Consider the following 16,904-nt stretch of genomic DNA (forward strand, 5'->3'; position numbering starts at 1 on the left):
GCGGATGCGATGACCTCACATGGGTTATTGCCTCAAGGTCGTCTAAGTTCATCCCACGGGTATTTGGGGGGTGGCTGACTAGGCATTGCAGCATTGTCGGCTGTCATTTCATTTTCACTGTCAGAGCTCTCTCTCCCTAAGTCATCAACTGTTGCCTGTGAGGCAGAGACCTGGAGTGACAGGCTCTTATCACTCACAGATTCACCATGTTTGGTAATCTATGTGGATTTCTGAGAGGGGGGTATCTTTCCCATGTTTGAGCACTTAAGAGCGGCGTGACATGCCAGCTCTAGCCAAAGGAAAGGCACGCACAGCACTGCTGCCATAACAAAACAAATTCCTAGCACCTCAGCGGCTGATGGCATTCGGCAGGGGTTCCCTACATTAGACAAACAGACAGTGGTGTATCCGATTGTAAATATGTCCTGTGCTTAGTGGGGGACTTCCTTGATTCGTTAGGTCAAGGCCGTATGCCCACACGGTATCGCTGGAGCGTCACCTCTCTCGAGTGAGGGATGATGACTTGGTTCTGAATTCTGGGATGATCAGTCCCTTATGTGAATTTGCCAGGCGAACCGAAAGTAAAAGGAGAAGCCAAGAAGCAGCGTATGCTTCTGGGCGGTGTGTGCCTAACCTGGGGTCCCTTAGACCAAGGACAAGGACAAGGAAAGGGGCATAGGAGGGGGTTCTGCGCTCACCCTCACGAAACCAAACAGCACACAAAACACCAAGGGGCCTACTTGCCGAAATCAAGGGGGGACCTCACCGAGTCCGACACACTGTCTCTCTCTCAGTCATGTTGGCGTCAGATGTTGAGGTTGATTTGTTCTGAGAGGAGGAACGGTGGGGGCAAGAGGTACACAGTCACCACACAGACCCCGGGAGTCAGGTGAAAGCAGGCCAGAGGCGAGCAGCCCGCAGACTTGTTTATATTTCAGTTGGTGCAACAGCTTAAATAGCCAAGGCAGCCAATCCAGTCAAGGGGTGGTTTATGCCCTAACCAATCACAGCCTGTTGCCAGGCAGGCTCCATTGCCAGGTGGGTTTTTTTTTTGTTGTTTGTTTTTGTTTTTTGACAGGCAGAGTGGACAGTGAGAGAGAGAGACAGAGAGAAAGGTCTTGCTTTGCCGTTGGTTCACCCTCCAATGGCCACCGGCGCACCGCGCTGATCCGAAGGCAGGAGTCAGGTGCTTCTCCTGGTCTCCCATGGGGTGCAGGGCCCAAGCACTTGGGCCATCCTCCACTGCACTCCCTGGCCACAACAGAGAGCTGGCTTGGAAGAGGGGCAACTGGGACAGAATCCGGCACCCCGACCGGGACTAGAACCTGGTGTGCCGGTGCCGCAAGGCGGAGGATTAGCCTATTGAGCCATGGCGCCGGCCAACCAGGTGGGTTTTAAAGCCATTCCTGAGTAACTGACGTTCACTTGCCAATGGGCATCTTGGCATGACCTTCTCATTCCACCACATCTGTCTATAACGCTACCTCTCAAATAAATCTTTTTTAAAAAAGTATATATATATATATATGCATGTGTACACACACATATATTTCCACAGATATTCAAAAGCATACAGATTTTCATAATAATCTCATCAGTCATACAAGAGGAAAGTTAAAAAATACATAACATTCCTAATTTACACAGTAAAATTATTAAAATTATACTATTACAATTTCCCAGTTTTGAAAAAATAATCATTACTAAAGAATAAACCCACATCATCATTTCATTTAATTAACATCAATGCCTGATTACTAAAGCAACTCAGGAAAGAAAAAGAAAAATTGAATCTCTAGAAGCTTCCCTACAGACACGAATTTCAACCGACTTCCAAACATTCTTCATTGTTTCTATAAAATGTTATAAATGGGTTGCACAAACAACACACAAATATTTTAATTTACTGAGCAACGTGTAACATAAATGCTCCTAAACTCTTTCACTCACACCTATTTAATATCTATTTTATTGTGGTTTTCACTTAGTATTTTTCTGATATCCTGTTTATCTGACGAGTATTACATTTATTAAATAAGTGGCTTCATTATGACCTAAGCAATAGGAAGACATGAGTAATATGAGTATTACTCTGAAACAAACAGCAGAAATATTGTCTGGGAAATACTTCTTCGCTGCTTCTCAATGGCAGACACCCTAGGAAATAAACTTCAAATGTATATGCAATGTGCTTTTGTTTAATTATTATTCCGCTTTAAAAGGAAAACAGTAATTGCAGTAGTTTGTCTCCTACAATAGTCTGTGTTAGGAATTTTATTTGGTTTCTCTTGTTTCATCAATGCTTAGGGTGAGTTAAGTTTTTACACCCAAAGTTACACCTCTGCATATAATTTTGATTTTCTTTCTGAAAAAAAATATTTCCCCGGGTTCTCATAATTGTTACAAATATTTTATAATCAATTCAAAACCTCCCATGGAGGACACATATCCATTTACTTAATTAGTCCCATAGAATTGTTTAAATGATTTCCCCATGATGGTTGGACCTTTTTTTTTTTTTTTTTTTACGATTTATTTATTTATTTGAAAGTAGTTACAGAGAGGCAGGGAGAAAGAGAGAGAGAGGTCTTACATCCCCTGGTTCTCTCCCCAGTTGGCAGCAACGGCTGGAGCTGCACCAATCCGAAGCCAGGAGCTTCTTCCAGGTCTCTCACGCAGGTGCAGGGACCCAAGGACTTGGACCATCTTCTACTGTTTTCCCAGGCCATAGCAGAGAGCTGGATCAGAATTGGAGCAGCAGGGACTCGAAATGGCACCCATATGGGATGCCTACACTGCAGGCGGTGGCTTTACCCACTACGCCTCAATGCCGGCCCCAAGCTGGACCACTTTTGTACATATAATTTTCTACACTTTTGATACTTAAATGGGATAGACTGCCAAAAGCGCTGGCCTTACCTTCTTTGTTATAATATGCTAATTCTGGCACAATAAGGGTAGTAGTGTTAACAAAAACAGAAAGATATGCCCAGTACTTTTGTTTGTGGCTCCTGCGTGCCCCGCCCCCCATTTCAAGGTTAATTGAAAATTAGGAGAGTAACAGGAATTGCAATGTGCGAATCACTTGAATCACACATTCTATGTCCTATGGAGGTTTGGAAAATCAGGCAAGAATGAAGTCTTCAGATGTGAAGTTCTATAGGAAATACACAGCGCAAAGTAGCAGCAGCCACGACAATGCGAATCAGATGGCAACTACAAAAGGACACACATTATTTGAATCATGAACTCCACTTCTGAGAGGAGAGGATTTCTCTGTTCAGGAAGGAAGGCACATGAGCACCTCATGTGTGTGGCAGCATTGGTGGACTACGGGACAGTCCTGCAGGATGTCAAACTCCATGTGTCTGCACATTCACAGAAACACATTGTATTACAGGTGTAGACGGATCCACGGAGAGATCCACTACAACGTCAGCGTTTTCTCCATCCCTTCGCCACTCACTCAGTGTCTGCTGGCCCCTGCGAAAAGCGGCAGGTCACTACCAAACATGTCCACACCATCAAGTTATGGTAGTAGGGTCCCCATTCAGTTTCTCAGCAGCCCTCTCTCATCTCCCTGTGAATACAACTCTCTTTCCTAGCCTCAGCCTGCTTTTTTATTTCTCTTGCGAGTACCTGTTGGGAATCCACTGTGTGCCAAGTACAATGACGGGAGGGGATTAAGGTCTGGTCCCTGCTCTCATAAGGGTCTTCTTATCTGGAAGATAAATCATGCTCATTTGTCTGATTTATAGAGCGGTCACTTTCTTTGGAGAGTTTATAGAGTGAATGTTTATGTCCCACTTCCCCAAATATATATATATATATATATATATATATATGGTGAAAATATAATCCTAAAAAGTTGGAATTTCTCTCACCCCAAGATATCTGGAAGAGGAATCTGTGGGAGATAATTGGGCCTCATGAGTGCAGCTCTCATGGGTGCAATGAGTGGCAGTCAGCTAATTTCTGCCACCCATGTGTGTTTGTCAGGATGCTGGAAGCAGGCCCTCACCAGAACCAACTATGCCAGCACCATTGCCTTAGACTCTAGCTTCTAGAACTGTGAGAAATGAATTTCTGTCATTTACAAGCCATACAGTCTATGAGAATCTGTTCTGATGTCCTGACAGAAGGAAGACAGACAGGGGGTTGGGCTGGAGTCTGTTGGTTGATGCACTTGTTATTTTTCAACAAAAATAAATGTTCAAAATGATACCCTGCTTGGCTGAATTAGATATTGGAGAAGTCTTTGTCTCAGGACATGGTGCTATACAATTGGTGCTGATTAAATAATTTTAGTTCCAACTTTCTAACAACAATAAGGGCAAGAACAGAGTGTGCTCCTGGTGTTCCTAAGTATTCCTGGAAGGTAGAGCAGAGCAGTATCTCCGGAACTCAGAGGATGCTACAAAAAGAGGATGTGGCCCCAACACCAAGGGAAGCGATGGGTTCAGCAATGTTACTCAGTCCGTACAGGAAGCTTGCTGACAGAATCTGCCAGGCAAGAGCTAAGGGATCATTTCAATGCTCTAATTTTACTAAAGAAATAATGAAAAAAAAGAAAGTTATTTTTGCAGAAAAGATGAAAATCACGTATATTTCAGTAGGAGAAAGCTCCCCTCTGAGACTGCCTTGATTTCTACTTTTTAAGGTAATCATCTGAAGAGGCTCTCATACTCAGTCAATGAGAATCTTCTTTTGTTTTTAATTTCAGAATGGCAGCAAAGATTAAAACAAGCTATCAAATAATTTTTACTTTCTCATCGAGGATTATTCAGCGATTCGCAGAGCAACACGGTCAAGATCAGGCTTGCTTTCCTCAAGTGTCGCCCTCATGCTACCTGACTTATCCCTTATAAAATACCCTAGGCCAATTACACGTAAGTGCCATGCGGTTTGCCTTCTGTTCTGCTCATATGTTTTCAATTAGTCATGGTACAGTAAAAGCATGCACACAGTCTCCAGGCAAATTTCTAGGGGATTTTCTGTTCCTAAAACTTGAACTTCATTATGATATTTCTGGATTATGGCCCAATCGATACATTTACAGTGTTCTGTTTAGACAAAAGACATTTAATTTGCATTTCAATAAACCACACTAGGGTAAGTATTATAACAAGGCACATACAAAAAAGTGGGACACTTTCTTGAATCTTTCTCAAGCCTAACTGCTGCTTAGCAATTAAAAAAAAAAAACTCTAGATATTTTATTTTTCTGTCAACCTTCAAAGATTCAAAGCAACCCATTCAACGTAAAGTGAGCGCCAACAATGTGTACAGTGCCACTGTGGGCATCCTGAAATAAATGTTAATACACAAAACATAAGAAAAGTACCTGAGCAGCCGTATAAAGAGAAATAAATGGCTCAGTAGACACAAGCACCTACACAGCTTGGTAATATTCAGGGGACATGGGATGGACAGCAGTGAAATAATTCCTCCACCAGGACTGAGGGATGGATGAAGAGACAGGGATTTGATGACAGAATGGAGAGGAGACTCTTCTTTACATAGCAAAAGCAGGAATCGTAGGGCTGGCGCTAATTGTTGCATTGGAAATCATTAAGACAGCGTCAAGGCTGGGAAGCGCTGATAACCCAGATGAGCACTCCAGGCTGGGGTGGGATCTGGCCTGTGGGCCCTGACAAAGAGGAGCTGAATTCATGCCGGAGTGGTCTGTACGAACGTGGACAAAGCCGTCACTGCAGTCCCTAAGTAACCCACATTGTGCTATCTTACAGTCAGGGTAACAAGAAGGAACAGATGGTCTGAGGCAGAGAGCAGGCATGGTGCAGTAGGGCTGTTAAGTAGATCAGCATTAGGGTGTACAGTGCATGATAGAGACAGTAACCCCACTTCAAAACCATATTCACTCACTTAAATAGACACACTGTGATTTTTGAAAATATCTAAACCTAAACATATATGCATAATACACAAGACAAACAATGCCTCATATAGTATGGCAGCTGTTACTACTAAAAGCTTAGCTATCAGTTGGGCACAGGATTCTTCTCAGTGTCTGACCCTACTGGCAGCATTAGCGTGGGCAAATCACAAAACACTTGGAGCCTTGGTTTCCTTGCCTGTGAAATGGTGATACTCCCCTAACAGGGCCACTGCAAGTATAATGCCAGCTGACCTCGGAGTTCAGTTCAGAGCAGTTCAGCACAGGGACCCAGGAGACCCTCAGTAAAGAATAAGTCATCATCGTCTGCCCAACTTTTCAAAACAGGCATAATCTATGCCGGATTGTATTTACTTTTATAGACATTTCCCTCCAAAGGAAGGCCTCACAAATATAACCTGAAGACCATCACTGGAATTGGCATTTTTCCAATTCAAATGTATTTACTAAGTAAGACATAACCAATTAATATGCATCAGGGCATTAAACTCTTTCACAGGTCCTTACCAAATTCTATGATTTAAAAGACCCTAATTTAAGATCTTCCGGTCCTCATCATAATAATAATAAAAGGCAAAAAGAAATAAAGATAACATAAGTACAGATTGATATCTTACATAGATTTCAAGGCTTCCAATTCCATCTCTGGCAGATACGCAACATCAGGACCACCATAAAACTCAGCAAAAGCACAGTTCACACTCCCAAACTCCTCCACAGCAACCGGGATATGAGAAAAGCAGGGATCCCCTTGGAAGGAGCAAAACCACAGCAAATGGAGAAACCTGAGGACTCCCAGCAGTGGGTCAGGCACAGGAAGGGCACCACCGTGCTGTGACATCAGCTCATTTAGTATTCCCAGAGGGAAAACGCTCACGAGGCAAATGTAGGACGTACAAGCATTTCTACCCAGACCACACCACAGTCTGGGAGCTGGTGGCTGCCTATTCACTGGAAGTATCAGCCATGAGCATCAAGATGTTCGAGCAGGCACTGCCCCATTCCCACAGGCACACAGACTCTGAATCAGCAAGACAGCCAAAGGCGCAAGTCCTGCCAAAATATGAGGATCCCCTCTGTTGCCAGTACCACACAGGTTGAATCAAACACAATGGTTACAATTCCAAACTGATATTGTGCCTGACAGCCAACATCAAAGATCAAAATAACATGATCTAGGATAATTTATCGAGAGTACGTGTTTAGTTAATGAGAAGCAATGAGTTGGAGACTAGCAGTAATCACAGAGGAATGAATGCTCTTAGGAGTGGGAAAGAAAATTGCGTGGGAATACAGAACACACAGGGCCTCCCCAGCGAAAGTAGCCAAGGAAAATAGTGGGTTTTGGAACCCTTTTAAAAGATACAATAGCTTTACCTCATCAAAGCTGAATACGTTGATTTCTATCTTTCTTCTTCTCAATTTTCTTAAAAAGCATGTAGCTTTAAAACTATTGAATATTAAAGTAAACAGTAGAGGGGTTTTTACTGATGGCAATTACATGTTCCAAAATTTCTCCTACAATAATCCAACTTTACTCTATCAGGAATTCCCAACCAAAATGCCTGGGAAGCAGAAGAGGATGGCTCAAGTACTTGAGTTCTTGCCACCCACGTGGGAAACATAAATGGAGCTGGTGGCTCCTGGCTTCAGCCTGGCCCAGCCCTGGCTGTTGTGGTCATTTGGGTAGAGAACCAGTAAATGGAAGATATCACTGTGTCTGTCTGTCTGTCTGTCTCTCTCCCTTCCTCCCTCTCTTTCTCTCTCTGTCACTCTGCTTTCCAAGTAAATAAAATACAAAATGAGGTTCTAAAAGCCAAAAACATCTTTATTTTTAAAATGTCAAATTAAAAAGTGAGTTCAAACACAGAAGACTAGACTTTCAAACACAAGTCTACAATGCAAGTTCCATCAAAGATAAATGTCAAGCTAGCTTGCAGACACACAAACCAGATGTCTATCTGCAACCTTGTGCATATACCTTCAAAGGGGTCTGTTTTAATTATTCTCAATGTCTCCCTGAAGATGTCCAGGCAGAGCTATGCTAGAAACCTCTTGGCAACTGCTGATTTTAGTAGAAGATTCCTCTATTTTGGAAGCACCGATTTGTATAACACATAATGCAGAAAAGTTGGGATTGAAGCTGTTATGGGCAATAAGAACAAAAGAATTAAATACACTGCACCTTGGATCCCCGTATTATGAAATGAATCAAGTAACTATAATTAAACAAAAAGCATTGCTCAATAGATTTGTTCCATTTGGCTTCCGCTGAGTAACTGACAGTGAAAGGTAATCCCTCTGACAGACACAGGTCTGATCATGATATTCCTCCTGTTAAACTTTCAAAGGTTTCCCTTGACTTTAGAAAGACAATTTTATTGTGGTTTTCAGAACCAACTTCAGTCTGGCAATCTTGTAGTGTGGAACTGACGTTTGCCAAACACATTTGAGAACAAGAACTCTTCTCAACTTTGGAGTTACTCAAAGACAGCACCTCCCAGATGAACTTTCAGTCTTCACCAGTTGAATAATACCTGATGGTACTTACGATGTGAGGAGTGCCTTTAAATCTCTCTCTTGATTATAATTCCACATATTCGAAAGCAATTCATAATCTACAGAAAATTCTGAGAGCAGGCTAGATTTGAGAACTGGTAATGGCTTTGCAGTTCATGCTTTAGGAAGCAACCTACAGTGAACAAAAAGTAAGGAAATAAGAATTTCCTGTACAAGGACACTTCAAAGGTCCAAGGATAATTGGAAATAAAAGATAGGCTTACTTTGGTGCAAAAAGTTTCTGAAATATCTGCATAGATTTTTTTTCATAATACATATGTTCCATTGACTTTTTGAAGACCTCTCCTATTTTTATTGCAATGCTATTGCCCAAGCATGTGCTCTACAGACCGAGTGTATTCAATACTTATTTGCTAAAGGAATGGACTTATAACCACAGTTCAGTTCCCAGGCTATGGGGCTTTCCAGGTTGCTCCCACTAGTGGATTCCACACTGCAAGGTATTCAGACACTCAGTCTATCAGTTTCTTCAAGCATCTGTCTAAATGCCATCTTTCTCTTCTTCATTAGTTTATTTGAAAGGCAGAAAAAGAGAAACAGAGAGAGTGAGCGAATGTGAGCCAGTGCTACCATCCTTTGATTCACAGCCCAAACACCCACAGCCAGTGGGAGCAGGGCTAAAACCAGGAGCCAGGAACTCAATCTTGGTCTCCCATGTGGATAGACCATCATCTGCTGCTTCCCAGAGTGTACATTAGCAGGAATCTGGAATTGGAGGTGGAGCCAGGACTCGAACCTATGCACTCTGATAATGCACTATGGGCTTCTCAAGTGGCATCTCCCACTGGGGATGGCGAGAGTGAGGAGGATGAGGAAGCAGGCATCTCCCTCACATAATAGCTGGGAGGGAATGAACCAATTACTGTAGAACAATGGGAAACATGTATTAGAAATGTCACCTTTCGCCGGCGCTGCGGCTCACTAGGCTAATCCTCCGCCTTGCGGCGCCGGCACACCGGGTTCTAGTCCCGGTTGGGGTGCCGGATTCTGTCCCGGTTGCCCCTCTTCCAGGCCAGCTCTCTGCTGTGGCCAGGGAGTGCAGTGGAGGATGGCCCAGGTGCTTGGGCCCTGCACCCCATGGGAGACCAGGAAAAGCACCTGGCTCCTGGCTCCTGCCATCGGATCAGCGCGGTGCGCCGGCCGCAGCGCGCCAGCCGCGGTGGCCATTGGAGGGCGAACCAACGGCAAAGGAAGACCTTTCTCTCTCTCTCTCTCACTTCCACTCTGCCTGTCAAAAAAAAAAAAAAAAAAAAAAAAAAAAAAAAAAAAGAAAAGAAAAAAGAAATGTCACCTTTCATCTAATGTAAAAATAAGTTCAAGATGATCAGAAACCTAAACATAAGAATTAAAAGTCAAATTTACAGAGACACAGTGCTGTTGGATTTCTAACACAATGCACTGAGCAGCAGAGGCCACTTGTGAAAGGCTATATTCTGTACTATTCCTTTATATGAAAGTCTAGGCCAGGGAACTGATACAGTGAATAAACACCGAAAAACTGGAGAAAGACAAGAAGGATGGTGGACATGCTCTGTGTGTTAATGGGGGGGGGGGGGGCTTTAGGTAGAGCCCATTCCTCTGATGTGATCCATAGTTTCATTATAAAGACAAGCTATAGTTAATTACAAATGATAAGCCAGGCTGCTCCATTTTACAATGTTTCTTTCTCTCAACTGTCTTCAGACTCCCCAGTGAGGTAAGACTTCTCGCAGTCATAGATACAATTGGGTAATTTTATGTGTCAACTTGGATAGAATACGGTTCCTAGTAGTTTGGTTTGACATCATTCTGGATGTGACTGTGAAGATGTCTTAGATAAGGCTGACATTCACAGTCAGCAGACAGCAGGTAAAGGAGAGCACCCTGCATTACACAGGTGGGCCTCGTCCAGTCAGGTGAAGGCCTCCACAGCAGTCAGTGAGGTTGCACAAAGATGGCTCTCAGCCTCAAGGCTGCATTATGGAAATCCCGCCTGAGTTTCCAGCCTGCTCACCTGCCCTAGACAGACTTTCCAGTTCTCCTAATCCAGCATCAGTCTCTCTCTTTCCTTCTCAGTCTCTCTCCCTCTAAAGAACTCCGGCTGGTGCAGAGTTCTGAAGCAGCCAAAGTGTGGGAAACAACACAGGCGAGACGTGCCAGCGCTGTGCCCAGTCCAATGCTTGTGCTCACTGAGGCAGAATTTACACACTTAATGCAGAATGCACCTTGTAAGGATAAGCTCAGTGAGTCTTGACAAGTACATACAGAAAGTAAACATCCCCACCCCCATTAACACACAGAGCATGTCCACCATCCTTCTTGCCTTTCTCCAGTTTCTCGGTGTTTATTCACTGTATCAGTTTCCTGGTCTAGAACTTCCTATAAAGGAATAGTACGGAATACAACCTTTCACAAGTGGCCTCTGCTGCTCAGTGGGTTGTGTTAGAGATTCAACACCATCGTTCTGTTATCTGCAAATTTGACTTTTAATTCTTATGTTTAGGTTTCTGATCATCTTGAATTTATTTTTGCATTAGATGAAAGGTGAAAGTTGACATTTCTAAGAAATGTTTCCCATTGTTCTGCAATAATTGATTCAATGTTTTGTTCTTTCCCTTCTGAATTATCTTTTTTTTTTATTTATTTTTTTGACAAGCAGAGTGGACAGTGAGAGAGAGAGACAGAGAGAAAGGTCTTCCTTTGCCGTTGGTTCACCCTCCAGTGGCCGCCGCAGCCGGCGCGCTGCGGCCTGCACACCGCGCCAATCCGATGGCAGGAGCCAGGTGCTTCTCCTGGTCTCTCATGGGGTGCAGGGCCCAAGCACTTGGGCCATCCTCCACTGCACTCCTGGGCCACAGCAGAGAGCTGGCCTGGAAGAGGGGCAACCGGGACAGAATCCAGCGCCCTGACTGGGACTAGAACCCAGTGTGCCGGTGCCACAAGGCAGAGGATTAGCCTATTGAGCTGCGGCACCAGCCCTGAATTATCTTAATACTTTTATCAAATATCCTCTGACTATGGGATGGCATTTGGCACAGACAGCAGCTGGGATGCCTGTAACCCATATGGGAGTGCCTGGGTTTCATACCGTGCTCCGCACCTGATGGTAGCTTTGTGCTAATGCACACCTTGGAGGCAGCAAGCTGACAGCTCAATCAGTTACATTCCTGCCACCCACATGGGAGACTCAGACTGAGTTGTCTGCTTCAGGTTTTGGCCAACGAATTTTGGGAGTGAACCAGCAGATAGGAACTGCTATATATGTATGTGTGTGTGTATGTGTGTGTATATATGTATTTACTTTTATATATTCATATTTATATATTATAAACATTATATATATAAAAACCACATTTTTAAGTCAACTGACAATACATGTGTTGGGTCTATTTTTAAACTTTGTTTTGGGGTGTAGCTGGTAAAGCTGCTCCCTGCAGTGCCAGGTTCGAGTCCTGGCTGGTCTACTTCCAATCCAGCTCTCTGCTAATGGCCTGGGAAAGCAGCAGAAGATGGCTCAAGTACTTGGGCCCCTGCACTCTTGTGGGAGACCCAGAGGAAGCTCCTGGCACTTGGCTTCAGATTGGTCCAGCTCTGGCTGTTGTAGCCATTTGGGGAGTGAGCCAGCGGACAGAAGGTCTTCCTCCCTCTCTCTATAACTCTGCCTTTCAAATAAATAAATAAATCTTTTTTAAAAAGTTTATTTTGTTCAATTCCTCTATTTATCTTTCTTAAACCAATTCTATACAGGCTTGATTCTACAGCCTGACAAGTCTATAAATCAGTAAGCATGAGTCACCCATCTTTGTTATTCTTTTAAAAGCTATAACTAATCTGTGCTCTTTGCATTTCCGCATAAATTTGGGAATCTGCTTGCCATTTTTCAAAATAAACTTTGTTGGTATTTTGGCTAGGCCTGCATCTAATTATAGTTTAACTGGTCGAAGACTGTCATCTTGTCGACCCATAAACACAATAGATATGGAATCTTCCAAAAGTTCATGGAAAATATGTTTTTTGAAAAAAAACTGCAAAGAGTTCAAAAAACTTTTTGGCACCAAAATAAACTCATCTTTTAATTCCATTTTTCCTTGATCTTTCTGAAGTGGTCTTGTACATCTTCATTCACTTCAGAACTATTAATACTATTAAATTCCTCTTAGTGATATTTTGTCATTTTAAGCATAAAGGTTTTGAACATTTTTCTACACTTATATTCCTAAATCTTTTCTATTTAATCATGCTAATGTGACTTATTTTTTAACTTAAATTTCAATTTTTTGTTGCTGATATATGAAAGTAAAATTGACTTTTGTATATTGACCATATATTTAACAAAACAATAATCTTCTGAAGTTACTTAACTATGGAACGTTTGAAAGAAACATTTGCTAAAACCTTGTAGAATTTGGGAATGCATTTAGCCCAATGATTAAGAGACAGGTTAAGAAGCTAGCAGCCCATACTGGAGTATCAGGATCAATACTGATTCCAAACTCTTGCTAATGTGCATAATGGAAGGCAGTGGTGATGGCTCAAGTCACTGGGTTCCTACTCAAGACAGTGACCAGGATTGAGTTTCTGGCTCTCACTTTCAGCTCCAGCCCAGCCTTAGCTATTGAAAACATTTGGGGAGTGAGCTAGGAATAGGAGCTCTCCTCTTTCTCTGTTTCTCTCTAAAATAAATAAATAAATAAATAATAATAATAATAATAATAAAAACTATGGAATTATGGGACTGGCTTTGTGGCATAGAGGGTAAAGCTGCCACTTGCAACACTGGCAACTCATATTGCATGGGTTCGTGTCTCAGCTCTCCACTTCTAATCCAGCTCCCTGCTAACGCCTTCAGAAAGCAGCAGAGAAGGGCCTAAGTGTTTGGACCCCTGCCACTCATGTGGGAGATGTGGATGAAGCTCCTGGCTTCATGCTGGCCCCGCACTGGCCATTGTGGCCATCTGGGGCATGAACTAGCAGATGGAAACCCTCCCCCTCCCCCGTAACACTGGCTTTCATATAAATAAATCAGTCTTTAAAAAAAAAAAAACTATGGAATTAGCATTCTATGTAGCACAGTGGAAAGTTACTTCTAAAATAAGCTTGTGTCACCAAACAACTCTTATGTTTATAATTTATGAAATACTTGTCCTCTCAACCACATCTTCATAGAATAAAATTTTAAATAATTTAAATTTAAAAACTTTAAATTTAACATATAATTCCACTATTGTTCAAGCTGCAGCTCACAGCAAATTTGCAGCACTGCTTACACCAGCGCAGGACAAAATATCTCAGAGTGCGACTTCCCTGTGTGTGTGCACTCTGGGGTTTGAACAGGGCAAACTCACTGAACACTGCCTGCTTCACTCACACAGGATTCTCTCTCTCTCTTCCACAGGAATCTTGGGCCCTCCTGATCTCCACCAACATTCTCCTCCTTCAACCAAATAGCAATCATTTTTTTTTTAATATGATGGAGTCTGTTGACTTTCCTTAAAATGGGAAACATGGGGCTGGTGCTGTGGCTGTGGCATAGCAGGTAAAGCTTCCACTTGCAGTGCCGATGTCCCATATGGGCACCAGTTCGAGACCCAGATGCTCCACTTCCGAGCCAGCTCTCTGCTATAGCCTGGGAAAGCAGTAGAAGATGGCCTAAGTGCTTGGGCCCCTGTGCCCATGTGCAAGACCTAGAAGAAGCTCCTGGATCCTGGCTTCAGATGAGCCAAGCTCCGGCTGTTGAAGCCATCTGGGGAGTGAACCAGTGGATGAAAGATCTGTCTCTCTCTCCCTCTCTCTGTCTTTCTCTCTGCCTCTCTGTAACTCTCTGCCTTTCAAAAATAAATAAATCTTAAAAAATAAATAAATAAAATGGGAAACATGAATGGTAAAATTTTAGCCTAATTGGCCATTTCATCTTTGATGTAGAATTAGACACCTGTTTACCCACATAGAAAATGTCATTAGCAAGCAGACAGGGGGTTCTATAAGAGGACAGAGGCCCTTCAATCCCTTTAGCACTCTGCTGCTTAGGCCTGGAAGAGACCTAATTTAGACTGTGAGGAGGATACTGGGGAGGGTGGGCCGAGCTCTTAATTCTCCCAACACAACACTGTTGCAAGTGGATGAGACTTTTATCTCTGGTTCCTTCTACAACTCTAAACTGATTCTGCTTATCAGATCCTTGAGGGGCAAACTTCTCCCACTCTGCCGCAAAGATGTTTTGTATGCATACAACACAGAGAGACTCTTCTTTTTTATTTATTTTCCAAGTCTCAAACTCCCTTATCCAGTGTCTAACCAAATCGCTTTGCCTCTTAACCTTTCCCTAACATCGATGATGAGGTGTTTAACGAAGGAACATGTTACAGAGCTACAATACATCAACACAAAGGCACTATCAGAAAAGAGAAAAGGTCGCAGAAAAAACATTTCTGTCAATAAAAATAATAATAATCCACTGAGTTGTGTGAGTATAAGGTAAACTTTCTTGCTTTCCTTTAAGGATCAAGAGAAAGGGGTTAAGAAAGACAAAGCTGACCCAAGTGAACAGCAGTCGGATGCACCCTACTGCCATGAAACCTAGGCAACCTTCTAAATTTAGGCAAAGTTGAGTTTAAAATCTTTCTCTTCTTCTTGTGTTTTGTCTTTGGTGGCGGTGGCAGTGGGGAGTCAAGAGTCAGTTAAGAGGGAAGAGTGGGTTTCTGATGGCTTTCTGATGCAAGATCATCATTATCAACTCCTCCCCTATTAAGAAACCTGGAGGTCAATTAAAAAAGGCATGAAAAACACTACTTACAATGTTCTTTATAATACACAATTAGGAGCTCAATCCAAATCAAAGTAAAGCACACAATGATGCCTGTAGGCAAAGATAATTAAGATCAGCCAATTACTGTGGGCAGCACCTGGAAACAGCTATGGGGCCCTGGCGCCCTCTGCAGCCTCCCACCTCGGGGACCAAGCTGACCACCTCCTGGGGAATCCTCAGCTGCCTGCCGGCCAGGACAAGGGGTCCAAGCAAATGCATTCACAAATCTGCTTTGTCAAGCTGTTGCCTGGCACAGATGAAACTAATGATGCTAGTATCCCCTATCGGACAGCTGGTTCCAGTTTTGGCTACTCCATGTGTTCAGCTCCAGTTCCCTGCTGATGCACCCGGGAAGGCACGGGACAGCCCAAGTGCCAGGGCCCCTAACATGGATGCAGGAGACAAGGATGGAGTTCCTGGCTCCTCTATCAGCCTGGCTGAGCCTAGGCTGTTGTGGCCATTTGGGGAGTGAACAGTAAGATCTGTCACTCCCTTACTTTCTGTCGCTCTGCCTTTCTAGTATATAAAATTAATAAATCTTATAAAACAGATCTTCCTCATCAAACTGTGGATATTCCATTTCAAAGCCTCTTTCCTTTCTCACGACTGATGACAGAGACTGGTCCTTGGGTCCCCAGCACACCCGTGCCTAATTCCTTCATTTCTCTCTGCTCCACGTCCCACCACTGGTGCGAGAGGCCCTGCCACCCCCTAAGACGAACAGAGTCCTACCTCCAATACACCAACGAGAGGAGCCTGGTTCACAAAACAATCTGAAAAGGAATGCAAACCAGTTTGATTTTCAGGTAAACATCAAAAGCCCTCTAAATGTTAGTAACACAGCAGGGCTTCTAATTTCTGTCTGTGCCTACATAGGTCCATGTGTGTTTATAAAACACCTAGTTTGTTTTTTACTGTGTAAAGTCCTTCTGCGAAAGCCTCACTGATCAGGTGAGCACAGGTGTGCATCTGTGGTCCCCCTCCTTAGCTTATGGGATGTGGAGATCCTCAGTTTCAGGGCCTGGCTTCCTTACCACTGGAGGGTAGAGCTATCATCACCCACTTCAACTGGATAATTCTCAAGTTTCAATGAAACTCGTAACAAAGGGCGTGGTAACCGTGCTCAAAAAATATTTGCATGCTTCCCTACTCTACGAATGACTGATTTTATATTTTTAAAGGATCTGATTTTTTAAAAATATTTATTTATTTATTTGAGAGGTAGAGCCACAGAGAGAAAGAGACAGAGAGAGAGAGAGAGAGAGACAGATCTTGCATCCAATGGTTCATTCCCCAAATGGCCACAAAGGCCAGAGCTGGGCTGATCTGAAACCAGGAGCCAGGAGTTTCCTCGGGGTCTCTTATGTGGGTGCAGGGACCCAGTGACTTGGGCCATCTTCTGTTGCATTACCAGGCACATTAGCAGGGAGCCGGATTGGAAGTAGAGCAGCCGGGACTTGAACCGGTGCCCATATGGGATGCCAGCTCTACAGGCAGCAGCTTTACCTACTATGCCACAGCACCTGTTCCCCCATAACTGATTTTAACAAATACCATTCAATTAACAGTGTCACTAAACTAGACAACGTGACAGAAGAAAATAAGCACACGATCAGAGTTACT

General features: G+C 43.3%; 1 protein-coding gene across 6 annotated transcripts in view; it reads right to left on the minus strand.

The window, feature by feature from the left end:
- The window catches only part of CRPPA (CDP-L-ribitol pyrophosphorylase A), a 325,693-nt gene that overhangs the window by 88,500 nt on the left and 220,289 nt on the right, over nt 1-16,904 (minus strand). Inside the window, exon 10 of one of the 6 annotated variants that reach the window (XR_519724.5) lies at nt 8,469-8,609. The exons of 4 other annotated variants lie outside the window; for them this stretch is intronic. Coding sequence is in view for 1 of the 2 variants with exons in the window: in XM_089315167.1 (XP_089171293.1) it covers nt 16,043-16,054 (12 nt within the window). In the remaining variant the exon portion in view is untranslated. Of the gene's footprint in view, nt 1-8,468; nt 8,610-15,942; nt 16,055-16,904 lie in introns of those variants that run through there. One more of the 6 variants, XM_089315167.1, reaches the window with a different exon arrangement.

This window comes from Oryctolagus cuniculus, chromosome 16 (assembly GCF_051225735.1).
Source record: "Oryctolagus cuniculus isolate XC-2025 breed Fujian yellow rabbit chromosome 16, ASM5122573v1, whole genome shotgun sequence".
NCBI classification, from domain to species: domain Eukaryota; kingdom Metazoa; phylum Chordata; class Mammalia; order Lagomorpha; family Leporidae; genus Oryctolagus; species Oryctolagus cuniculus.